Source organism: Pelmatolapia mariae, unplaced genomic scaffold, assembly GCF_036321145.2.
Source record: "Pelmatolapia mariae isolate MD_Pm_ZW unplaced genomic scaffold, Pm_UMD_F_2 NODE_ptg000075l+_length_33815_cov_1, whole genome shotgun sequence".
NCBI classification, from domain to species: Eukaryota; Metazoa; Chordata; class Actinopteri; order Cichliformes; family Cichlidae; genus Pelmatolapia; species Pelmatolapia mariae.
In genome coordinates, this window is record NW_027051797.1 from 1 (window position 1) to 26,730 (window position 26,730).

Genomic DNA, 26,730 nt, shown 5'->3' on the forward strand with positions numbered 1-26,730 from the left:
TGTGCATATATATATCTCAATCAAACTAGTGCTTGCATATCTATCACTTGGTGTGTGGGTTGTCATCTTATCATTCTTTCATCTATCTGGATGTGAACCTATTTGTCAGTGTGTGAATTTGGTATCATTTTCCAGCTAGTCATTGCCTGCTGTCCTTCCCTTGTCACTGTGGGCTGATAGCAGTGCGAGTCGACAAAGCTCGGTAATGGAGAGCTGATACTTGCCCTCCCCCCCGCTGCTTTGTACTTTTCATTTGCTGCTGAGATGACTTTGGCTCACAGCCACGCCAGCCAGCCAATCTCCTATCTTGTATCTGCTCCATTACTTTCCATATCTTGGCAAATTATTTGCCAAAACTCACAAAGAAAAATTTGAGCATCCGTTCACGTGCATGTTCGTGCACGTGCTGACTTGGTTGCTCTGTATTATATTTGTCTACAGGTGCTTTGGGTGATCAGGTTGTTGTTCACATGCAGAGATGTGACTCACTGTTATGCTTTCTATCATTATACAGGACCACACTGTTTTCATACTTAACTTTTTTATTTTTTGCTCATAATTTTTAAAGTTTATTCCTCCCAGGTGCTGAACAAAAGATGTCTATAGTCATGATAACAGCACCATCCTGTCAATATTGTTCCCTTCCATGCATCTACCTCTGTAATCACATCTGTGTTCGCAATAATTATACGAGACTCAATACTGCTATTAACACAACCTTTCAATTAAGCCGTTTACATAGCTCTGTAGAACAGGTGCTCTCAACCTTTTTCCAAAATTTTGATAATTTCATGCCTCCCACCTTATAATAACTACCACCTGTTACTGTTGAAGTGAAATCAGCTTATTTCACCAGCTGGAACAACATCCATAGACACTTTAGCGTGTTTGAACTTTGGTTTGTAGAAAAAAGTGCAGTGAGTGTACTTTATTTATTTATTTTTTGCATGGATATTTAAAGGGAGATGTGAAAATGAAGATAAATTTGTCACCGTTTTATTTCCTTTATTCGTGCAGCAAATCTAGAGGAATTAAGCGTGTGTTTATTTTTATTGTGCATCAATGTTCCACTTGGATTAACACTGCATCATTTCTCTACAAGCAACAAGTTATTTTTATTTAGCTTCAAGGGTTTCTACTGTAAAAGCACGGGGGTTTTTAAGCAGCTGCTGTCTGATATTATTGCTGTATTCATGTACATCACTTTTCTGCATCATCTTTTTATTGTTTTCATATCCAAATGAGTTTTCCCGTGTGTTTCTTTTTTGCAGATCTTGGTTAACTCCATAAACGCCAGCCGTCCAGCAGTGCTATACGAGAAGGTGACCGTAAGTGAAGGAGGAAGTCCCTTACTGAGAGACATGCTGTTCAGCCCAGACCAGCAGTACATCTACACTTTGACTGACAGACAGGTGAGTTCATGTACAACAAATACACTAGGACACACATTCAGTCCCAGCAGACATGTTGCCATTGTAATACTTTTTCGACATAGTGTCTGCTGGGACAACATACTTTTTAAAACTCTTACATGTGATACATAAGTCTTTGTTGCGATTCAAATTCTCCATATCCAGCACCTGACTATTCAGTATTTGCCAAAGGTACATACTCATAAATACTAACATTTATTTTTGTTGTGTTGCATGTTTGAATAGTTCCTGTAGAGCAGCCTGTTACTAAATGTCCAGAACACACTTCCCTTGTGCATATTTTGACATTCCTACCAACTCTACACTCATTCTCTGTACTCACACAAATCATCCCCACTGGATTTCATTGCACACCAACACACATTCACACCAGCTACAAACATCGCCACCATGATGGCTTGCTAATAAGCCAGACATTACATACATGGGGAGTGCAGGGAGAGTTATAGGTCAGATGGGGTGTGTGTGTGTGTGCGTGCACCCTTCTTCTGGTGAAGGCTTTCTCTAGTGTGATGGTGAGGAGAGGAAGGGGTTGGGGAGGAGGCAGAAAGAGCGTGTCGCATCTCTGCTGCTCCCCATTTCCAGCTGCTCCCTGGTTGTTGGTTTTTGTTTTTTTTTCCTTCTGTCTCATTAGTGTGGTGAGTGAAGGAAGCAAAGCGAGAGGGAGGGGAGGGGGAAAGAAAAAAAGGGGTTGTACATGATGGGAATATGTCTGTATTTAATAGATCTAAAATAGGCTGTCGAATTGAAAATGGGTGAGATGTATCTGAGGTCTGCTCTGTGAGAGGCTTTTTCAGAAGTGCTGATTCTGTAGGTGGCTTAAATGAAAGTCAGGCCATAAAATGGAAACATTCTTTGTCTGTTTGACACCCAGTGGGATCATCAATGGTCACTGTATGACCACTGCCATGGCTGCGGCTTGGTAGATAAATATTTTTAAATGCAGATTGTGCTATGAGTGTAACAGTATGTTATATCACAGCCCTGTGTGTCCTGGCTGAAGATACCTCTGTTCAAGCCAGATGACCTGTGATGACATATGTGAGGCTCCATCTGCACACACACACCCCATCATCACAATCATCCATCAGTTCGATAGCTGCTTGTCACCGAACCCAGCTGCACGGTGGGGCAAGATACAACACCAAGTTCGTCTACTTCAGGAAACTTAACTTATAGTCAAAGAAGTTCATTCCCATTAAATTGATTCACTCGGTTCAACACATACAGTATGGACATGTATACACACCTTGCACCCTATAGGAACATCCCTATAGGGTTTCTGATTATAATCCTGACCATAGGAGCACAGAAGAAAGGAACATGAGCTGTGGGATGTGCTGCTCTTATTAATGGTAACGCACATATATACTTTTGAGGGGACACTTATTTTCAAGTTTTGGATTAAGCACATGATTGGGGAAAGAAGTAACATAGTAGAAAACGCACACCAATGCACACACATACTAGAAGAACACAGCACATGTCTAAGCAGCTAAGGGCATGAAGGGCACACACACAAAACCATAATGTTACTTATAGGCGCTAGTGCCCAGAACATGTGCTCGGTTACACACACTTTATGTACACACACAGTCTTGTAAACAAGTGTGTGTGTGTGTGTGTGTGTGTGTGTGTGTGTGTGTGTGCACACACAGAGCTTCATCTCCCTGTGCGTTTGATCCCCATTAATGGATAGCAGGCCTGGGTTAAGCAGAATGGGGGGCTGTGGTTTCCAGACCTTATAGCTAAAACCCCTTTCCAGCGCTAATGACTGGAGGGGGCAATTGCCTTCTCTCACCCTCCATCCTACCCTCATCTTTATCCTCTGCCCTCCATCTATCCCACCATGCCCCCACCACTACTTTTTTTTTCTTTAAATCCTCACTCTTGCTGCCACACACACACACACATGCACACACACACATGCACACACACACACACTCACACTCACACTCTCACTCTCTCTCTCTCTCTCTCTCTCTGATATTTCCATCTAAGCCCAAATTGAGTCCTCCCCTCTCAAATGCCTTCTACTGATCCCATTCCCATATTTTTAATGATCTCCCCCTATCGCTGCCGTGGCCCCCCTCACCACCAGATAGACACGCTCATACTCTCTCGTTCTTAAAGAGGCAAAGGTGGAAAATTGTGGGATAGATACATGGAATGGTGGGTAGGAGGGCCTGCTTTTGCTAAAAGATGCTGATACACTCACGCACACACATTAACACACAACTAGTTTGCATGAGGAATATAACCATGCCCCCTTTTTTTTTCTAGTGAGATAGACACACAGCCCTGCCTTCACCCTGGGAGCGTGTGTGTGTGTGTGGTTGTGTGTGGCTGGGTGCCTGCGGGGTTTCCTCAGACAAGCCAAGCACATTAAGGTGTCACTGGACATATCCACTGATGCGTGGACCACAAGTTCCACCACCCTTCTGCCCTCACCCACTCACATACACACAAATGGAGGCTCAGGCGGTGAGTCACAGTTAGGGGCGAGGCCCAGTGATTTATGACTTGCTCTGTTCCAGCTATATTCATCACTGTCATTATTATCAATGGAGGATATGACAGCGGGATAGGACGGCCTGCTGTGTGTGTGTTTGATGAGACAGTGTGTTATTGCAGGAAATTTAGATCAGCTTATTTCTCACTGCAGTCAGGGTTGTATGATTCTTATGGACTTAGTGCATGTTGTTTGTTTTTTTTAATCACATTGCTCACATGCACAAATGTACAAAAGTGTCTCTCCCAGTTGACATCCAGTCATTCACTCCTAAGCTGTGCATGTATACATTACACATAAACATATTAAAAACTGTTATTACCAAAAACGGGAAAATACTTTATGCAGATTAGCAGGCTCATTAAGTGCTGCTGATTTGCTCAAGTTTTTTTTTTTCTTTTCACAAAAATATTCAACACTTCAAGAAGAACAATGTAGCTCTTTGACTCAACCCAAACTTTTTGAAGCCTCTGCTCTGTGCAAATCTCCCTCTGTGGGAAATTGTCTTGTGGTGTTTTGGCTCAGTCAAGTCTTCCCGTCTTCAAATCATCTCATCTTTTGTTTTGGATCCAAAAAGGTAGAAAGCTGTGGCTTCATTTGATGCCACAGATGCTGCTCTTGCCATCTTTGCACCCTTTACTCAGCCCTTCAGTGTCATACACGCATGGGCGCACATATCCTTGCATCTTTGATGGCAGCCCTTGCATATTATGGTGCTGTAGTGTGTGGTGCTGGCTAATTGCTGAAAGCATGAATATTCATCTGCTCTGGTGTTGGATGAGGGACTGGATTTGAAGTGTGAGAAGGCAACAAGCAAGAATGACTTATAAGGCTTGATACAGGGGAGGAAAATTTTGTGTATGCATGAGGCAACCTTTGTTGTGTCAGGGAGGCACCTCTGATTGTTAGAGACTCACATTGATTCAGCTTGCTTACTTTTATATGACTATACATTTGGACAGAAACTCCGCTTTCAAACATTATTTCTAAACAACATTGATGAGCCATGTCACTGAAGCCAGCCTTGAGTCCTTGGGGCATGTGCAATGTATCCTCTGGTAGTGGATCCTGGGGGTCCTGTGAATTGTGGGGTGAGGTTTCCACAGACTGGATCTGTTCTGGCACCTTTTGTGGATACTCAGTTGGATTGGGATCTGTGAAGTTTCTGAAGCCAGGCCACCAGTTTACAGTGTTCATGGTGAACATCGTCCTGCCCCAGGAGTGGTCTTGGGGAGTGCTGATACAACTGAGTGCTGTTTTACGTGTCAAAGTAACATACGCATGAATGCCAGCACCCTGGGTTCCCAGTGGATCATTACATTGTAACAAGATGATCAGTCGTATTCATTGCACTTGTCAGCGGTCTTTGTTTTGGCTGATCTGAGTATATTTTTGTGTGTGTGGGCTAACACCATTGTCCGAATCTCCATTCAGTATTTGAAAGAGATTTCCCCCTCCACATTTCACAGAGACTTGCATCCCTCCAAGGAATCTGCAGTCCTACACTGGATGTGCTCGCAGACAAAGTTCTTGTGACATTCACAAGCTGTTGGTTTGAGTCCCTACAATAGCAAACAATGGTCTGTATTGTGTTGTTAGCTCTCTGAGCAAGGAAGGCCTCATCAAGTAGCATCTTACCCGTGGAGTTTTGTTAGACATCAATCCCCTCTGTGTGTGTGTGTGTGTGTGTGTGTGTGTGTGTGTGTGTGTGTGTGTGTGTGTGTGTGTGTGTGTGTGTGTGTGTATCTGTTTACATTCACATATTACTGGTTCGCTGCCAATCTCGTTAGCAAACACATTAGCACAAACTGACATCAACATACATAATAAGCAGCTCGTTGTATCAATCAAAGCTGACATTTTAGTGAACTACATACAGCTAATCAGTCGGTTCTAAATGGCTCCAAGATTAATTTTCCACAATTTATCAAACTCTGGCTGACTGAGGAACTCCTGAAGTTAACAAGCACATAATGTGGTGTTTAAACATTAGCCATTGTTGGCTGACACTTTGTTTTATCATCCATAGAGTAAGTGTAGCATGCAGTAAATGAAGAGAGGACGAGAACCGTTTTTCTTCTCAAGTTTTTAGCGCTGCTTTATTTCTTTAGTTTTATTCACAAACAAACTCGGCTTGGTTTCCACATTGATATTCTGAATTAAACATTTTCTTATTTAACCAAAAGCCAAGTAATCCATGTCACATAATATGAAGACACAGAATTATTTTGTTTTTTTGGACGTGTATGGTAGAGCAAATTAATTTCTTTTTCACTGGCTTGGAAAAAAAAAAAAATCTAACTTGTCCTGTATAAGCCTTAATGTTGATCCCTGAGCTCTTGTATCCTATACCAAACACTTAAGCACACGTACACAGTCACTAGTCAATTTGTCCTACACACAGAATTTAAGCAAGAATGTGGTCATTGTTATGTAAATGTTAATAGACCTGGTGCATTGAGGCAGAGAAAGGAGTACAGTGACTAGAATAGAGGGAAGCTGGTCATGTAGCCATGCAGATATATGGCACTCAATTACAAGAGTGCAAACCAATACTACACCTTTCTCTACTCAGAATGAAGCACCTACACCTGTAATTAAAATGACTGCTGTGCAACTACACAACACATTGTATTGTGTTACATTTATGGATGGATCATCTAAGTGCTTTTACAAATTCTTAATAAGGTTGAATATTCCAGTAGGCCAGTGTATATCAAGACATGCTTGAATGGTGATTTGATTACATTAAAAAAAATAAAAATATTTTACACAAACCAGTGACTTAACTGTGGGGGGAAAATAATCAGAATAAACTACTGTGAAAATTGTCTGTTGCACCTCTAGTTCCCTCTTTTGTGACTTGATGAAGGGAAAAAATTGAGTGAAATATTAGTAAATCCTTCAGAGACATGAGACAAAATTGGCCAAGATGGCATCATTACACAGGCGGGACTGGTTTCAGTGTCTCTAACCTCACTTATCTCTTTCTCTTTTTCTCTTAATTGTGTTTCCTGCTTTTCCTCTCACTGCCCTTGTTCATATCAGATCATTCACTGTTGCATTTCTTTTTTTTAATCCCTGCAATATTCTTGAATGTGTGTGCGCCTCATCAGAAAGTGTGCTCAGACACTTGTCTTGTGTGTGATGCTATCAGCCCTAATGGAAGTCTAGCTTGCCACTAGATAGCTCTGTCTTTCTCTCATCTTTCTCTGTTATACTTTGCCATCTTTTCCCAAAGGATGGTGTGATAGAGCGACTGATATGGTTAGAAAAGAGGGTGAGATGGATAGGGAGGTTAATGGCTTCTCCCCCTCCTCGCCTTCCTTCTCAATCACTATCAATCGGCTGTACAGTCGGTTCTCCTGTTGCTTCACGGTGATTGGGTGTAGGGATATGGCCCTGACTGATTGGAACGAGGCCAATCAACAGCTGGTATAGCCAATGGTGCTGCTCCTAGTGGCACACTATACTACTCAGTTTCATGCCTTAACCAGAAGTCACACTGAGTAGAACAATGAAATGTCGCTCATGCATGACAGCACAGGGAATTGTTTTGAATTTGAGTCAAATTTCTTTTCAGATTCATGCACAGCAGGCCTCGTCAGACCCCGGTTATAAAGTATCAAATGGGGGAAAGCTGAGTGGAAAAGCAGAAAAGCACGTTTTCTTTCTGGTTTTACTGTCATAAATTACAACAGGAAAGAATACGACGCTGATAAATGGAACTAGAAAGACATTTGCACACAATAAGCGGGGCTGTAAGTACTGATTGTTTTATTTCACTTCAACTCATTTGCATTTTTGGCAAACATATCTTTTAAGGGAAAGAGAGAAATCTCTAGTTCTCAGTAAAAATGTGTGAAACCAAATTGGACCTGTGAAGATCACTGCACTTGCCTTAAGGAATACTACTTGGCTTGTATGTACTGTTGCAGTGTCTTCAAATAGAAAATTCTGTACATTTTGCATTTGTGACTTGTTTCTCACTTGAATCACAAACTGTTGCGCATGCGCTGCACACCTGAACTTCTCTAAATGTTATCCAGCTGAGGTGCATGTGAGAATGCAAATTTCCAACATGTCTTTAACTTGGCAGCCTGCTAGTAAGTAATTTTTGTGGCATTTGATTCAGCTGATGTGCAAATAGCACACTTATTAGTCCTGTGTATTTGCCAGTAGTGAGAGGGAGTCGTGTATGCTGCTTCCTCCACACTGCCTTGGCATTTCCCTCACCTACACCATACATAGTGTTTTCAGTACGTCGTGTAAATATATTATTGATCTGAAAAACACCCCCCAAAAAACGTCTGAACACGTCTTTGGACTTCTGTAGCTTTTTATAAATATATATCAGTAACAAATTTTGAATGACGGGTTGCATATGAAGGCAAAGCCAATCAGGCAGATTTAGGTTCTCTCTCCACAAACACTATCTGTTATACACCTCCCAGGCATGACTTCCACACAGCAGCTCTTGTGAGCGCAAATAAAGAAAAGCAGCATTTGTCCCCCTTTTTTTTTGCCTCCCTCTTCCTCTTCTCTGCTTCTCTCTCTGTGTATATGGTGGTGGGTTGCTTGGCAGTGCTAATGGAAATGCCAGCTGTGTGGCTCCTCACTCCTCACCAAGTCCATTTACTAAAGTGACAGAGTCATTTACCAGGCAGACGGCCTCTCCCATCCTCACTTAATTAGAAGACCCCTAGGCCTGTCTACCTTAGCCGGTCACATTTACCTCTTTTTCTCCCTCTACAGTCTCTTTGTTCCAGCTCTTTGTTTTCTACAGTTTTTCAATCTCTGTCTCATGCTTTGTCTTCGTCTCAGTTTTTTTTCCCACTTACTCCCTCATCCCGCTTCGTTCTTCTGTCTCCTCTCTCTTTCTGTCGGGCTTCTTCTCACCAAAGGGACAGAGTGTAATGGACAAATGGATACACAAAGACTGAGAGTATATTGACTTATTGTTGAGAATAGCTCCTTTTAGAAGAGCTGATGGGAAAGTCCATGTGATGAAGGTGTTGATGGAGAGAGATTGGTTCCCAGATCTTAAAAGTTTTTTTTCTTTTTCTCACTTTTGTTTTGTTGGTTCAAAACTTCATATTGCTGATTTACTGTTGCACTGACTTCGGAATTAACACAAATGTCTTGTAGGATAGTTTGGATTTTAGCTGTCATCCTAATTGGCCTTGAAGTCACAACATACACAAATGCAAATGGCAAATAAATATATAGTTATATAGGCCTGCTTCTTGTTTTCATCAGGATATAGATGACGAAATCTCCACTGTGTTTCAGAAGAGAGAAAACAAAATCTGAGTCCAGTGAAAGATATAAAGACTGAGGGTGAAAGAGAAGTCGAACTGTTCAGAAACGGCACATAAAGCACAATATAAAAGAAATAATAGAGGGAAATGAGTCAAAGGGTGCTAAGTGCAAAAATACTGTTCTGAGAGAAAAATTACAGCTTTCTTGCCATACATAAAGGCTTAAACTTGTTTATCGCCTTGGCTCTTTGTATTGCTACATCACTGAATTCTAACAGTTATGTAGTATTTCGACATCTATCAGTAAACAATGTGACAGCAGATAAGTTTTTGATGGGACACCGCGATTGTTGCTTCTTGCATTTTGTTTCTTTCACTTTGGCATTTCTTAGCCATCTACAGCATCTCTCCTTTCTTGTCAGCGCCATACTGTGCCAGTCTTGTTTGCTTTCCTGCTTATCTCCAATCAGTCAACACATCAAGCCTAGTCTTGCTTGCCATTGATCTTGTAAGCCCCTTACAATCCAGTCAATGCACACATGCTAACCCAGCCTTTGATACGACCCCCCCGCCCTCATGTACACACACTTGCTCTCCTGACCTGGTATTCTAGCACTTGAAGAACTGGCTCACTTGCATGGATATACTGGGAGTTCAGCACTCTCATTTCTAATGTTGCTGGGATGATACACTGTTGCCAAAGCAGAAGACGACAACACCAGTTACTGTCACTGCAAAGTAATGACAGCCACAACGTGTTTAGTGAAGTTTTACCCTAACAAATAGTTGTATCTGTCTTTGTTTCTATTTCTGTGTCCTCCTGGAGCGTTTAGTGACTGTGTGGATGGGTATTGATTTCATTGTTGCACACGGCTATTCACTGCCAGCACAGATTAAGCCGGGAGAGAGTGCACGCTGATTGACGGTTTTGAAAGAATGCAGGTGTGGTTAATGTCAGCTTAGAGAAAAGAAGTCACAGAGGAATGATGACGAGGCGCTGACCCTACTCATCTTGCTGTTTTCTTTCTCCCTTGCTTCCCCATTTCTGCCCCCAAGATGTTGGCAAAGGCAAAAAAAAACTTCAAGGAAAATGTTGTGTAGTTATTTTTTGTGTAAAGATCACAGAATATGGTTTAGATGAAAGTAGAGAAGCAATAAAAAGCCACATGTTTGAGATTTTTATTGTTGCTTTGATAAAAGCTGTGTGCATTTAAGAAGTATCTGTGGAAAATTGACCCACCCATTGAAAATTGAAAAGTGATGTCCTTCAAGCTAACCTTTTGAGGCTTTCCTGTAAGAATCAAATTTCAGTACTTTCTACTGTTTGCTGAATTACAGCATTACAGCCATTTTAAGTAGTGTTAAGCACAAGAGATTTGGTGGTGGTTCTATAGTGAGGCACAGGCATTGCCAAATTATGATGCAGTCTCAAGTATTCATCTAAAAATAACTGAAAACAAGCAGTGATTTCTTCTTCTTGGCCCCCTGACAGTATAACCCAGTCTCTTTTCTTGCAGACATCTACAGCTACACCCCCTCCTCCTCCCTTCTTCTCCAGCCTCTCTCTGTGTTTGAATGTTTAAAAAAAAGAGAGAAGAAGCCGCAACAAGGCCGATCCTTTTATGTCTTTACAGTTTACAACCAATGAAAAGCTGCGCTGAAAGCTTTACAGTTCCTCTGGGTTTTGGGGGTGACCGTCACAAAGCCTGTTAGCTGGACGTTTAAAGGCAGGTGATAGCGCTCTGTAAAAACAGATTGAAGGGGAAAGGTGGAAAGTTTATAGCTGAAAGGAGATGTCATGGCATTGTGATATGGTCAGGGTAGAAGGTTGACAACAGAGGAAGTAGGAGCAAGAAAAGGAGAATTGAGTTACAGCAGTGGATGCTATTGTAAATAAGGAGAAGTCAAGAGAGAGGAGATGGCGGGCTTGGTTTATAAGGTCATTTAAAGGAGTAATGTGGCGCGCTGTCTGGAATTGGCTTTCATTAAAAGAGCCATCAAGAGAGATAGGAAGAGGGAGACAGTGAGGATAAGTGTGTGTGTGCCTGTATTCCTAACAGAGAGAGAAACTGACCTCTTTTTAATTTTTTTTTATTTTTTTTTTTATTGTATCTTCTTGTATCATACGTCATACACATACTTTCACAGCTATTGGAAAGCATTTTATTTACACACTGGGGAAAACAACCACTATAGTTTCTTAATTTCTTCCCTAAGATTTGAGTCACTACCACTCAGCTGAGCCCACAGTGTCTTCACTACTGCTACTGCAGGAACGATTGCGAACAATAGGTCATACCTATCATTACACAGGGCCATGATAAGATTATGCTAGCCCACCAAGGACCCGTAGTGTTAGTATGATTTATGTGGATCATTGTCCTTAATCGGAGTCACGGTGAATTACGGTGAATGGAGGAATTGGCTGGTATATGTGATGATACGTGGAACATATAATTCTTTCCTTTCGATTTCCTATTTTTTTTTGTTGAGTCATAGAGACATCCTATAAGGTGTCCAATCACATATCCTAAACTCAAGCTGCTTTTCTCTCCTCCTATCCATCATCTCTTAATTCATTCACACTCCTTTCCCCCTCTGTCATTCTTTTATTATCAAAGACACCAAAAGACCCAGTCCCCTGTTCCATCCTTCTTTCAACTCTCCTTTCAGATGAAAACTAGACTCACACTTATTTTGACAGTGACACATAGCAGGCGTCTGCCACCATATCCCATCTACTCAGCAAAATGTCCTTGCCAATTCGCACTGTCTTCCATTAGACTTCTCTTTGACTTCTCATCCATGCAGCCAGCACTTCCAGTTAGAGCTGCTCGATTATGGCAAAAATGATAATCACGATTATTTTCACTGAAATTGAGATCTCGATTATTTGACGATATTTATTTAACAATAACAATGTATTGAATAATGGCTTTAAAGATTGTCAAAAAATAATATAAAATAGTGTGCAAATACTGATTACAGTGCAAATGTTTGCAATATCAAAAATAAATGAAAAATGTAAACATCTATGTTTAGTGAACTTCAAAATACTGCACAATATTTGATCCACGTCTGACTCCGCGAACCCATAATGTTTCCACCAATGTTCCCTCAAATATTTCATGTGTCTGAGCGAACACACAAACTCCCTGAGCGGTCTCTTGGACCACTGTGAGCGACATCAGACGTGTGCACTGTGGTTTTTTTCATAAAGCTCTGACTTGTATTATGAGTCTGTGGTCTGGGAGAGTCCTGTAACTCTCTGTCTCCAAAATACAATATATAATGACCAATGTTGGGCAATTAATTATATAGTTACTACTTCAAAAAAGTAACTTGGTAAGTAAGTTTGGCAAGCAACAAAGTTTTTTGCAGCTATTTTTTTTTTTAATGCAGCCAAGGCGTTTTTAAATAAACATTTCAAACTATTTACAGAACAATCAGCTGTTCTGCATCAAATCTGATGCCACACAAATTATTTGTGCCACTCCAAAAAATAATTTCTGTCCATTATGAGATAAAGGAGAACAACAGCCTGATACCTGCAGGCCTGACAACAGGAGATGTATCACTCCTGTAACACCTGTAACATTCAGCAGTCGCTTCATTGTTCTGACACACACAACAAAACTGTTGACTACACTACACACTAACTACACAAGATTTGCGCTAAACGTCTCAAATCTCTCACATCTCAAAACACCGCCGTCACTCCTAAAACTTCCCCCCGTTTCTTAACAACTAGATGCCACGTTGCCATATCATTTTTTGATTGGTCGACATGGTACATTTTTCGACCAATAGGAAAGGGTGGGGAGTTTTTTGGTTTTGTTTTTGCTCACAGGCGGAGACTGCTTTCGAGCGTTTTCCTTATAAAACGCCGTTTTTACCGTTTCTTCCCGCAGTAAATATACACAACGACAGTATTCAGGAAGAAAACCAAACATTGCATATATTTTTATCATAACTCTGGTTTTACGTGGCCTATCAACACAATTTAAAAACTGGTATAAAGTCCACACTTTTTCCGTCAATTGTTCCGTCTGTCCTACTCACATCTCCAATGGTTGTACACGTTGTCATTAACGTGGCTTCACTCCACATCAGCCACGCCGCTTTGCTAGCTAAAACACATAAGGACGCTGTCATAGCCTGTCAACGACGTTGATTAGCTGCGTACATACGAATGTGAATCGCATCATTGGCTGGACTATGGGATAAGGTGGCATCATTCTAATCCCATACAGGAGCAGCCAGTCACTTACTGACTAACACTGCAAAACACAATTGTTAAAGTTTTAATTTTAATTTCAATTCAGGTTAGATTTTTTTTTGTGCGCAACGCAGATTTTCTGTGCGCAGAGACCGTGCAGCAGTGCGCAATTGCACACGTGCGCAATTGCGCACGTGGGCAGCTTAGAGGGAACATTGGTTTCCACACCACTGAAGTCGTTTTACCTCTCTTTTCAACCAACGGCATTCTTTCTTCAGCAGCCACTATCCTCTCCTCTCCAAATAACTTCTGCTTAGCTTTCCGAGCTTTCCGAGCTTCCCTCGGGTCCTCTTAATTGTTGTGACGCGTGTTCGAAACGCAGAGAGGTGCGCTCGATTTGCTACACGGAGCAGCGCGAGAGTAAAGCACGAGGGAGGTGCTAATAATCGGCTCAGTCATTTTTAATGATCGTTGAAAACCCAGATCGTAATTGAGATTAAAATTCGATTAATTGAGCAGCCCTACTTCCAGTAGATTACCACCTTCCTCGTTTGCCTTACAGTCCAGCACCATATCTTGTTTGCGTCATTTCATCTACTGTACTGAGGTCTACATTGACTAATAGATGAAGTGCTCAGGGAAGGATGATGGCTACAAACAGTGATATAGGCACAAGAATCATATAGTGTAAACAAATAGATATGCACTCAGGAAATAGAGGATAGAAAGTGCTATAATAGCGTATAGTGTCAAGTGTTTTTGTTTTTCTGTCCTGTGAGCCTTCACAAAGCCCCAAAGCCAGTTTGCCGCAAGGCATTCGAAGCAGAAATTAGTTTCATCATGTCACATCTATCTCATATCTCAGTTGTACTTGCAGCTTGCAGAGGAATCCTGGCCCCAGTTTAATATTTCAGTCCTCTATTCCTTTGTCCACCTGTTTTCCGTCCTGCTGCTAACCACCTTTATCTTAAGCCTCAGGCCTCTGCTCTTTTCTCTTCCGTGTTTTTCTTTTCTCTTATCGCTCTGCCCCCCAACCCCCCCAAATCCCTACCTCATAAAAAAGACACCACTTTAGTCCCTCCACATACCACTTGGATGAGGTTCTCATGGTTAAATCTGTCTGTGTGATGTGAAAGTGTTACCCAGGGGAAAGATTGTTAAATGCTTTTACTTAGTGATCAGCTGGCCCTCTCTATGCTGCATGATTTAAAACCAGCATGCAGTGGCAACTTGATACACACTCACGTTTTCTTACACACACACACACACACACACACACACACACACACACACACACACACACACACACACACATCATGAAATGGGCATCCAGCAAATCATCAACTTGGGGGCCCACTGGTGAAGAAAGGTTGGATGTGGCGCTGACACTTGCAACAGATACAAACACACATGCTTACTTTGTTGCCCACTAACATTCTCAGCATTTGCTTTCGGGGTGTGTGTCACACTCTTGAACAAGCTCAACCTGTTAAGATCTTGAAACACACACACATTCTTTCATGTTCACTGGGACCGTGTTGTGAACAATCTGTCGTCACCTTTAACTGAAGTGGAGGGCTAAACTTGCACACTTGATCTGGTTTCGTAGGCAACATCTGCAGGCTATCATCACACACACACACACACACACACACACTGGGTCTTTCCTTTTGGTCCTCTGCCTCCTGTTGGGTTTTGAGGTCACCTGTCAATCACAGCACTTTTATCATGTTCACCTTTCAGCTGTCCCATGATGCATTGCGAGGCCTCTCCTGTACATGCTTGACTGGAGGCTGTCACACATTGCTGAAATGGTTCACCACAGCACATATAAGCACAAAGACCCACACATATACACCTCTCACCGTCTAGCACTTAGTCTCTCTCAGGAACACACACACTGAGACAAACACACACTAACTGTTTGCTGATTGCATGTTTTAAATAGAAGGAGTCTGATAAGCTGTCAAATTCTTACCTCCATCCGGCTGAATATACTCTTCATTTTATGAGTTTGATTGTGAAGACACTAATTGCCTCCCTGCTCTATATCTCTTGTCTCTCTTCCCTGCTTCCTCTCTCTCCGTAGGTGGTGAGAGTTCCAGTAGAGAGCTGTGAGCAGTACACCACTTGCGGGGAGTGTTTGGGCTCCAGAGACCCTCACTGTGGATGGTGTGTTCTTCACAATGTGTAAGTGCTGCATGTATTAACATACTCCATCCTGGTGCACTTCATATGTAGCCTATTGCATTACACTGTAGATAGCAGAGAAAGCAGTGTTTGGGTGTTTTAGTTCAGAAGATCATGTTGGGAATGGAAGCAACAACCTGAAAAGTTGCATATTATACTTAGTAGGCTTTTACCAAACAAATTGTGATGACACTCTAATCTCCAAAACAGCTCTTTTGTAAATGTTTGTTATAGATTTAATAAAATTCTTTTAACAAGTATAAATTAGTCCTTTAATTATCACTCAAGAGGAAATTTAACTTTTACAGCTGCTGCATGCTTCCAATAAATACTAACAGAACATGACCGCTTACATTATTAGAACTATTTTTCTCAGTGTTATTTAGCCAGTTTTGTGTGTGTGAGCATGGTATTGTACACCTGCAGACTTTTGCAGGAACAGATTTTACAGATTTTAGAATTAGTCTCTTACATTGTTAGTCTTTGGTTTTTGGATTAAGTCTTGTTTGCTATAAGATTACTGTTTAAGGTTAGATATGTAATAGAGGGATTTGCAGTCGGAAAATTGAGCTTAGCCCTCATAAGAGTGTAGTGATACATTTTAACACTGTTTACCTGCAATCTCGTCATTCTTTCTGTTTGACCGGAGGGTTTGTGTGCACACACTGTAAGGCGAGAACAGTTGCATGTTATTGAGAGGTGACAGCATGTTAAACCACATTTGGAATGCCTCAAGCTTTTGGCGTAATGCCATCTCTTTGTACATTAATTAAACTTATAGTACGTATCACCAAACCGTCTCTCCTCAAGGCATGCACAAGCACATACACAAAGTACTTGTTTTTACCCATTTCAGGAGACTATTACACGTTTGAAATTACACATACAGTCATGATGGACTTAATTCAGTGACAGCCCGCCATTTGGACGCATAGAATTGAAACGGGGGAAACGCTTCATTCACACGAATACACAGTCGCACACGCCAGAAGAGCAGTAGAAGGGAAAAAGGTTCCTAATGAGAAAAGGTGTACAAATCTTTGTACTTTTCTGCTAATGCCTTACAGTGTGTGTATGTCAGGGACTCTCAGATGGGTGTTTGGTGACAGCTTTTTCTTCTCGACTGTGAGTGAAGGCTAACTAAATGAGGGAATGGGGGCACCGCTGTATGAAGGAAGCAGTTAGCATTTTTCTGGCTCTCTATTATTGTTAAGGACTTGCAGTACGCTGCATCAGCATTTTCTTCTCACCGCTGGGACCAGATGTTGTTAGCGCGAAGGTGAAAGTGATAGCTAATGCATTATGAATTGCTTATAGTAAAGCCACTACGATACGGGGCTGAATGCTGATTTTTTTTAGCACGATCAGTTGGCTTTTAATAAGCGTGGGTGAAATTGCTGACCCCTTTGATATGCATCTGGTAGGAAATTGCATCATTTTTTAGTGTTCAGGGAAACTTTAACGATCGCCTGTATATCTCCTGAGAAGTTTGAATTGGGTGGGCCTGTAAAGTGAAAAGATGAGGCGAGCTGACTGGTCTTGTAGCTTGGCAGTTCTTGCACAAATGTCAGGACCAATAAGGTAATGATCTAAAGGCCTACAGTAATGGCTGGGGGAAGCTATTAGCCTATTTGTCTTTTATTATTGCTCCCATTTCTGTGTGACTGTGATGGCTGTGCGTGTTTATCATCTTAATATGATTGTCATATTAGTTTAACAGTTTCTTGTGTCCTCTGTTGCCTCTTTCCTCCTCTCACCTCTTGTCAAGCTCATTTTCTTTTACCCCGTTCTCCTTACCTTTCTTCTTGTAATTATTATACATTTTTCAACTTTTTTTAATCTTTCGCTTCTTGTCTTGCTGTTTCCCAGATGTTCACGTAAGGACCACTGTGAGCGGGCAGGAGAGCCTCAGAGGTTTGCCTCTGACCAGAGACAATGTGTGGAGCTAACTGTTCAGCCGAGAAATATTTCTGTCACGATGTCTGAAGTCCAGGTATGTCTTCCTGTTTCAGTGCACACAGATATCTTACCTGAGCAGAAAGACTGTAAAATGGCTAGAACTCAAAACCTGGCTATGTAACGTGTTTAATAAAATGTGCTTACTGAACCTCCTAAACATTAGATTTATGTCTTCACTGGGAAAAAAAAAAAAAAAGTGTAAGGTTGTGTGTCCTACTCTTACTTGGTGAAGCGAGGCAAAGTTCTTGGTTGCAGCCAAGAAATGGCCTGGCACGTAACCCGCTGTTAAAATGTCATGTTGTTGTTTTCAGACTAAACGAGCAAGCATAACATAACATAATAATCAGTGAGCTTTAGAGGTGCCGGTAGACAGATTTAGTTACTGTTATTTGACAGAGACATGGTGGCATTTCCCAAAATGTCAAACTAAGGTTAGTGTCGTCTCAAAATGGTTTAGGCTGGTTGTATGATGCATAAGGATTTTTCAGCAGATAAGTAGCTGGTTTATTTAAAGGTGACGTTATAGTTAACGTTCACCTGCTCAATAGCTCTGTGAAATCTTCTGTGTGTCCACTGTGCCTTTTTTTTCCTTCTTTTTTTAATGACAAATGAGCTTTGTTCATTAATTGTACTAATATGACGTTTGTTAGATACTATCAGTTTTTTAGGTAAAATGATTGAATTCGTCCTATCATCAAATTGGTACAACATAACACAATGGAATTACAGAGAAATGAGCAAAGCAAGAAACGGTGTGCGTCTCTATATCTGGTGTACAGTGTTCCCAGTTTTCACTGGGATATAAGTGCAATCTTATGTCATGGATTCTTTAGGAAATTTAGGAAAATCGTACACCAAAAAAGACACTTTTGAATATTTCCAGCAAATTAATTAGAAATCTGCTTTCCGTGCCCTCGTAATCAGTATTCTTACTCTGAGCTTTTCGAGGTCTCGTTCCATCAGTGGCTCCTCGGTGTAATCATATAGGTTTGACTGATTACAGTTAGCCTCACTTTCATTCTGCACATTAACTTGTACACATTAACCTTGCTCGAAATGGCCACTCCAGTGACTGATGCACACATGCATACACACATGCGCTCACTCTTTTATTCCTGTAACTGTCACACATACACATACCCATGTATCACTCCCCTTCTGTCCCAACACCCATTAACCCTCATGTCATATCTTATAACAATCCATGTACACCGTGTCCTTCCATTGATCAAGCACTGGGTACTGATTCTCTCGCTCTTGCTCCCTCCTTCTCCCTCTCCCCCTCCCACCCGTAGCTGGTCCTCCAAGCTCGCAATGTGCCCGATCTGTCAGCGGGGGTCAACTGCTCCTTTGAGGACTATGTGGAGACAGAGGGACAGATCCAGGGTGGACACATCTTCTGCCTGTCTCCTTCTGCCCGGGACATCGCCCCAATCACTCGAAACAAAGGTCAGGGCAGGAAGGGCAATGAGTGATGAGGTCATTGGGTGGTAGCACTGAGATGTGTGGCTAGGGTTATGGCAAGTTTTGGTGACATGCTTGAAGAATGTAGACACAAAATCTTTATGATGACATCTTTGTGGGTTTCTTTGGCCTCTTATTTCCATGCCATTCTGTACTGTATATTCACCATCAGATGTAGCAGATGTGCGCCCTCCTAAAGGATCTTGTAATACACTTGAGCTTTAGAACAGAATTGTAATGTTACTAGTTGATTTGCTTTGCATGTCTATATTCAGTATTCCTTGTCAGTTTCAATAAAAGCCACACACTCGCTTTCTGAAGCCTAAACACAAGTCCAGCTTTATCTACTGAAAATAGAACTGTTTTTGTATTCCCATTATCAACCATTGTGCACTGATGTCACTTTCATTTTATTTATCTGAAAGACTGGTTTTGTGCTTAACTTCATTTCAAAGCAGCAACTTCAGTGTGGTTTAGCGTAATGTTTAAAAATATCGACATCATTTTTTTTCCCAGAGATTATGCACCTGTTTTATGTCCAATTCTGTCACACCACAAAGATGGTAATAAAAAAACTTGTTTTGTATCCACATTCAAAGCACTGAAAACATGTCACATAGCGAGCACTAAGTTTCCTCAAAGCAACATCACAGTAGTTCTTCAACTGAGCCCATTATGCCCCATTATCAGTTCTCATCAGCCTTGGCATCCAAACACTGATTGGTGCTGCTATTTTTAATGCCACCCTACTGTGGGTGTGACATGAGTAGTGTGTTGCTAGGCTGCAGTATGTCTTTGTGTATGTGTTATCTGTTAAGGGCACAAAAGTAGAATACAGAAGTGTCACTCTGTATCGACAAATAAGTTGTTTTAATTTACGCCCGTGTTTATTCTGTTTTTAAAGTAGTTTTTAGATACGAATGTAATTGTTTGCTAATGTGTTTGACTTGGACTTTTCTCTTTTAAGCCTTCAGAGAGAGCAGAATAACTGTCAATCTGGCTGCTTCCCTGTTTCTGATATGCAGGTGACAAGCGGGTGGTGAAACTTTACCTGAAGTCCAAGGAGACGGGCAAGAAGTTTGCCAGTGTCGACTTTGTCTTCTACAACTGCAGCGTCCATCAGTCGTAAGTGACAGTGACGACATGTTTTCTAATTTGATGGGCGAAAATGTTATTTTAGTCTTTTTCCTCTTGCTCTTTTAAGAATTGGGCTCTTTGTCCATTCCTACCATAGGCTGTCTCATGTTACTGTCCATGAGAGAAACGGTTAGAGACACACACACACATCTATCTCTCCCCCTCGGACCTCCACAGGAGGCTTATGTTACAGTTGAAGAGAAAAATCAAATGTGCCATATATGAGAAACGATCGGGACATGCAATGGTAATTCTACTCTTTTTATCATATCCCACAACACACACTAATGGTACTTGCATGATTAATTCATTACATAGTGGCCTGCCGTAATGCCTCAAAATTTTGGACTCTACCTTAATTATTGTGTTTTTTACCCGCTTGATTAAACAAATACAGTTGGCGTTTTTTAGCAATTACATTGTCAGCCTGGCACTTATTTACCCTAAAAAGATCAAAGCAAATATGATAATACTGAAATGGTGTGAATCAAATCTTGTGCCTCTTCCGATGAGTTGGTCTCCTTCACACTCCAGATGCCCTCAGCTCTCTGTGCCTAGTTGCAGTTCACTGCCTCTCCTAATCCACCTTCTGCTGAAAATCTCTACCACCCATAGAGCCACACCCCTAGGTCAGTCCTACCACAAGCCTGGTGCGCCCTGCCGGGGTAAAAGAATCCTCTAACTCCTCCACCCCCCTAACACAATACCCTCCCTCCTGCTCAACCGGGGCTGATCTAGGGGAGGCTGAAACGTCTGCTGGGGTATTAGCCTTGGGGCAGCAGATGGCTTGGGGGCCCCTGGGGTACCACAGGGCTCCATCCTGGCTTCCCTCTGGATGCAGGATGAGCCTCCTTCGAGGATTGTCTACAAACACACACAGACATACACGTGCAGTGTTACTCCACTCCTGCACTTACCGCTCACTGAAACCCCAACTGTCTTGGACACCTAATCCGTTACTGTGACCTTTAACCCAACCCCCTGCTCTTGTACACAAATCCCCTGCCACAGCAACGATGATTAGCTCAGCTGGTTAAGGGTGTGGTGGTTTACGATGTCAACTCACAGTTAATTCATCTCCCACAAGGACCCCATAATGTCGGTGTTATCTCTCAATGTCTTTTTGCGTATTTGGGTGCATCTTGCATCACATCGTGTGATTACAAATCATCTCATGTTAATAACGAAAACAAATATAATAGGACACCTTTTTGTAAAATTCGATATCATATCAGATATTCCAACATGTCACTGATCTCATAAATCGATTGAAAAAGTACGAGAAGTGACAGAGACGAGAGAGTCGCCCGTGTGACGATATTAGCCCAATGAACTCTGATTAAGTCCGCTCCCTGTTCTGATCTAATACAACCTCTGAGTGATGTAATGGACATGTTTAACAAAGTTAGAGATAGGGCACGTTGCATCTTCTGCAGCGACTCTGATGGTGAAGAGAGATGCTGAGATAAGAATTCCATTTGGAGCTGGCACTATGTCCCGCATACCCGCTGTTCCCCCCCAGGCGTAAGTGTTTGCCATCTGATGAGATCAGACTGGTAATGTTGTTGGTGTAATCAGTTCAGGCCCGCACAGCCACATGCAAGGCCCTGTTTCCAGAATGCTTGGTCATTTTTTGCAGAGCTGGGCTTTCCTCTAATGGCCTTGAACTTAAAATACTGCAGGCTCTTACACTATGCAGGAAGCAGACATTCTTGAAACATTCAGAAGCAGAATTGCGAGCATTAGCTGTGAGTGAATTCCCACGCATCTTTCTTTTCTTTTTTCCCTCCCCAGCATCATGTTGTACTTCCTGCTGTCTAGGCTTGTATGCTGGAGTATAAATGCACACTGGAATTGCTTTGCCAACAGTTTAATCTCACGTGCTAATACCCCCCCTCCTCCCACACCCAACCAAAAAAACGTCAGAACAAAACCAAAAAATAAATTAAAAAAACACACGCCCCACCTTTTTATTTACTCAACTGATTACGTCGTGGCCCTTGCCTTTTCAAAAATGCCATAAATTTGCATAGCAGTACTAATATAATTAGAATTCCCACTGTTTCAGTTTAAGGGTTGCTGAGATTGAAATAGAAAATCACCCGCGGCCATGATTGCTCCTTAATTAAATATTTCCATACGCTCTTTTTCATTCCACAGCCCCCCATTTAATAAAGATAGAGCATACAGTCTGGAAATGAATTAGGGTTTGGATGTCTGAATAAGGCCGCATGAAGCACCTTTTCTCAATATGGTTAATGTGGCTTGGCCAGTGTCTGGATCATTTGTTGTGTGATTGAGGGTGCTCTTTGGAGAAAAAAAAGTATTAAATTTGATAACAAGAAAGGGGCATGGTTTTTTGATGGAGAAAATGGCAGAAGGATAAAGCCAGAAACGTTTGGAGTAATTATAAAATGAATGGCCCACATAGACTGCCTTGTTTTCTTGTAAACACTCTTGTAAACGCATTAATAGATTTATGTGCACGAGCATTAGTCCCTATGTGTTTTATCAATCCCTCTCAAATTTTGAAGGGATGCAGTAATGATAGGAAAGACTATTCTGGAGGGCCGTTAAATTATTCACCTCCACTTCTTTCAAATGAATCGTGACCAATAAATAACTCATTTTGCCAAGTGCACAAGTGTCAAACGCAGCTCACAAGGAGAGCTGATTGTGTTTAACACTCCAAACTGACCAAGGAGAAGAGAGAGGAGGAAGTCGGTCTATTGTGTTTGGCCACTGCTGCTGCAAAGCTAGCGTATCTCCATTAGCATCTGAATATGAGCGGATTAAATTAGCATTATGTGTCTCCAGCAGCTCAAAGGCTCTGAGTGGCTACAGGCGATGGGGAGTGACAGGAAGGAGCAATAAGGACGATATCGGGGGGTCGGAAGAAAAGAGCCCACCTCTGGACACTAGAATTGAACGTCCTCAAATTGCCCTGGGTGGGCTTTTTATTAAAAGGGTGTGCACCAAGCCTAAAATAGAGACCTTGAAATCCTAAGGCAGCTCGTTATAGGGGGTCCTGGTTACTTGGAGGAACCAAAGAGCGAGCAGTAGGGGGTTGTCAGACAGGGCCTACTGCTGGCCTTGGGTGGCACGCATAATGGGCGACGTCTTTTATTTCAAAGGGCGTAACCATAAAAGTCACTAAAAGTTGGCAGTAGTTACCTGCTGATATTTTGCTCATTATTTCAAAGTCGTTGGTACACTAACAAGGTTGATTTGACATGAATAAAAGAAAAAGGAAAAAAACAGATATAAAGGATTATTATCGGGGTTTAGTGACAGATGTGTTAACTGGTGTGAATTACTAACTACACATTGTACTGCTCACTGTCTGGTCCTGGGTGCCTGCTGTGTTAAGTTGGTGTTGTACTGTATTTTGATGAACTCTAATCCAAAAAAGGTATTCTTTGACATTAAAAATAGTATTTGTTAGCAAGAGAAGAAACCCTAACAAGCAACACCATGAGCATGACTAACTTACCTCTCCTTCATTTGTCTTGCACCAGTAATGTCTTCTGGTCTTTTGTCCAGCATTGACAGCCCTTCCTCTGTTTCTTGCAACTTCCTTTGGGACACAGTGTTGAGCTAAAATCCCAGTTCTGCTCTTTGACTCTCAGCACTGTATGGTAACCTTGCGTCGCCTAATCGCTTTCCCTCCATTTGTTGGCAACATTGACAAATCTCCTATTTGCTCTTGTGTGGTATTAAGAGGCCTGTTATTTCCTTAGCTGCACATCTTTCATTCTAAATGGACAGCTTCTGTCAGCACAATGCTAAATTGGTCAATTAAAGAGGCAGTGGGATTGAATTAAGCTCGAGCGTCTGATGTTGCTCAAAAGGAGGGGTCTGGGCTACAAACGATCGCTTAAAACGTGCACCTAACAAACGAGTGGCCCTAATTGATCCAAATGAATCCACATCAGGGTTTGATGGATTCATATATGGGCTCCATCTCAGTGCTCACAAGTTAAGACCCTCATTTTTCATTTGCTGTGGGGAAGGGGAGCTCGCATTTTACACAGGGTTAAAACACACTTGAGAGCTTGTCAGGAGTCATTCAGGCAGAGGCACAAATTTATACCTGGTGGATGTGGCTGAATACGAATCAACCTGCTCGCTTTCCCAGCTTACTTATATTAAATGTAGTATTTTATTGTCTTTCCAATAAACCATATGCTCACACAAAGCTCAGTAGCTGAAATGAGTCACAGAATAATCTCTAACTAACCTCATGCCGAAGACAAAAGGCTTTAGTAAGCTCTGTAATAAAATGAAACAATTTTATTTGCTAAGTCATAATGGTTACATTAGATTATGCAGTACACATAAATGAGATACCAAGTGGCTAAGCATCTCTCGAGGAGTAAGAGAGCACCAATAGCATGATGCCTTGTAGATAAACTGCTCTTAAACCTGTTTGGCTGTCCCTTACAGGTCCCTTTAGATGGTGGATACAGACTCATAAACGCTTCCCCACTTCCAGCCTAATGTTTCCTCGCTCTCCTGTGAGACCTCTCACCCCCTTTACCCCCCTCTCCCATCTCTCCCACGATACCTGGCGTCTACATCTCTGTCAGGGAAATCCACCTGCTTTTGATCTCTCTCTCTCTCTTTCCCTCTTTCCTTCCTCTCATCTTTCAGCCTGTCTGTCTGCACCTCGCCTCAGTTAAAGCAGGTGAATTCAAATTGTGAAGCACTCTTAGTCCCCACGGATGAAAGAGGGGTTTAGACAAAGGGGAAGGGGGAGAGGGTGAATGAAAGAGTTGAAAAGAGGGAGAGAGGCAGAAATGGAGTGACAGAAAGAGGTAGATTTTAAAAGACTGACAGAAATAAAGGACTGGAGGGAAATGTATACAGAGGAGGCCAAGTTTTGAGGAAGATTATTGAACATATAGAAGCAGCAAGCAGTGGACAGTTACAAGCAAAGTGGGGAGTGATGAATGAGGGAACGGGAAAGGGGGGTACATATGTTAGATAGCTAGCCTGGAAGATGGGAGGAAGATATGAGAGAGAATATGAAACGGGGTGGCAAAAAACAAGTGAAAAAAAAAGAAAATTAAATGGCATTAAAATATTTATTTATATCAATACAATTTTTTTTGCATTGGTCAGTGTGGTGTTCCCAATACCACTGTAAAAACTGTCAAACTATATTATCCCAGCCCCTGTTTTACATTTTATTTTCAGTCTGCTGGTTCCCTTTCAGTCGATTCACTTGTGCAACACATAAGTAATGGATATCACGGCTCCGTGTGTCCCGGCTGAAGAAACCTCTATTCCCCCCTCTAAGGTGGACGACCTATGGCGTGCATGTGCACGGCCCCGCCTGCACATATAGCGCGATGCGTCGCTCTGCGCAACATCATCCCATATGTCATATGAAACCCAAGCCTACAGCTAGCTCTCACAGGCCCAGAAGCGCCCATTCCAGGTGTGTTAAATTTTCAGGGTGACCACATCGAGTGTTCCCGCTGTATTTTCATTGTTGTGCCCCAATATAGGTGCCTTCAAACAACTGGCATGAATGTACATGTTCCTAAGTTCCCAAGCTGCTGCAGGTCAGCTTGGCTGGCTGCTCACAGCTGGCACACTTCCGCCCCCTTCTCCGTGGGTGGTGCGAGCCGTTGCTATGGGTTACTGTTTGCAGTTCCGGTCAAGCGGTTTTGTTTCTGCAGAATGATAAAGACTGCTGTTTGCAAGGAGGCTGCAGTGATACTGAAGGAGGAAATAAGTGTGCTGTTGCAGAAAAGAGCAATACAAGTGGTCTTGAACACTGAGACAGCTTTTGAATGCAGTTTGGCCTGGGAGATTGAGCGATTGATCGATCAACAATCGATCTATTTTTCATGTGGCTATACACCCGAACCACAAGCACTTCTGAGATTTGCGTTCGAGGGCGTAGCCTATGAATACCCGGTGCTGCCGTTCGGGTTGTCTCTTGCTCTTTGCAAATGTGCGAGGCACCATTAGCACCCTTCATAAATAGGGGTCTCAGCATCTTAGCCTATCTAGACGACTGGGCTCTAGTAGCTTGCTCCAGAAAGCAGGCGGCAACACAACTATCACACAGTTAGGCATTGGGTTTCTGTTTTCCTGCTACTGTTCCCTACAAAGTGGAGGGAAAAAAAGAAATGACATATTGTGACAGACCACACATCCCCAAACACAGTCCGTTCCATATGTGAATTTCAATGAACTTGGCTTAATGAAGAGAGATGACATGATAAAGAGAAAATAAAATAACATGCAGTCTTCTTCCAGCAAGTTAGATCAGGTTATTGATAGAAACTGATGGACCAGTTTCACTTTTTTCTGTTACTGTGCCATGACAAATGAATGCCTGTAAAGCAGTGCAATGACTGAGCCTGAAGTAAAAAGTCAGGTGACCCTGTTAACTTCTTTTTTCTTTTAATCTCTCTCCATTTTAGCTGTCTTTCTTGTGTAAATGGCTCCTTCCCATGCCACTGGTGCAAGTACCGCCACATGTGCACCCAGAATTGCCAACGACTGCTCTTTTCAGGAGGGCCGTGTCAACAACTCTGA

The 26,730-nt window shown here is 42.0% G+C and overlaps 1 protein-coding gene across 1 annotated transcript; it reads left to right on the top strand.

The window, feature by feature from the left end:
* Positions 1-1,271: 1,271 nt before the first annotated feature.
* LOC134622590 (plexin-A1-like) lies at positions 1,272-26,730 on the top strand (the record flags this gene model as incomplete). The annotated part of the gene is made up of 6 exons (XM_063468026.1): positions 1,272-1,412; positions 15,515-15,615; positions 17,485-17,608; positions 18,870-19,023; positions 20,064-20,163; positions 26,616-26,730. Coding segments are annotated over 6 exons (735 nt in total), but the record flags the coding sequence as incomplete, so codon positions are not given.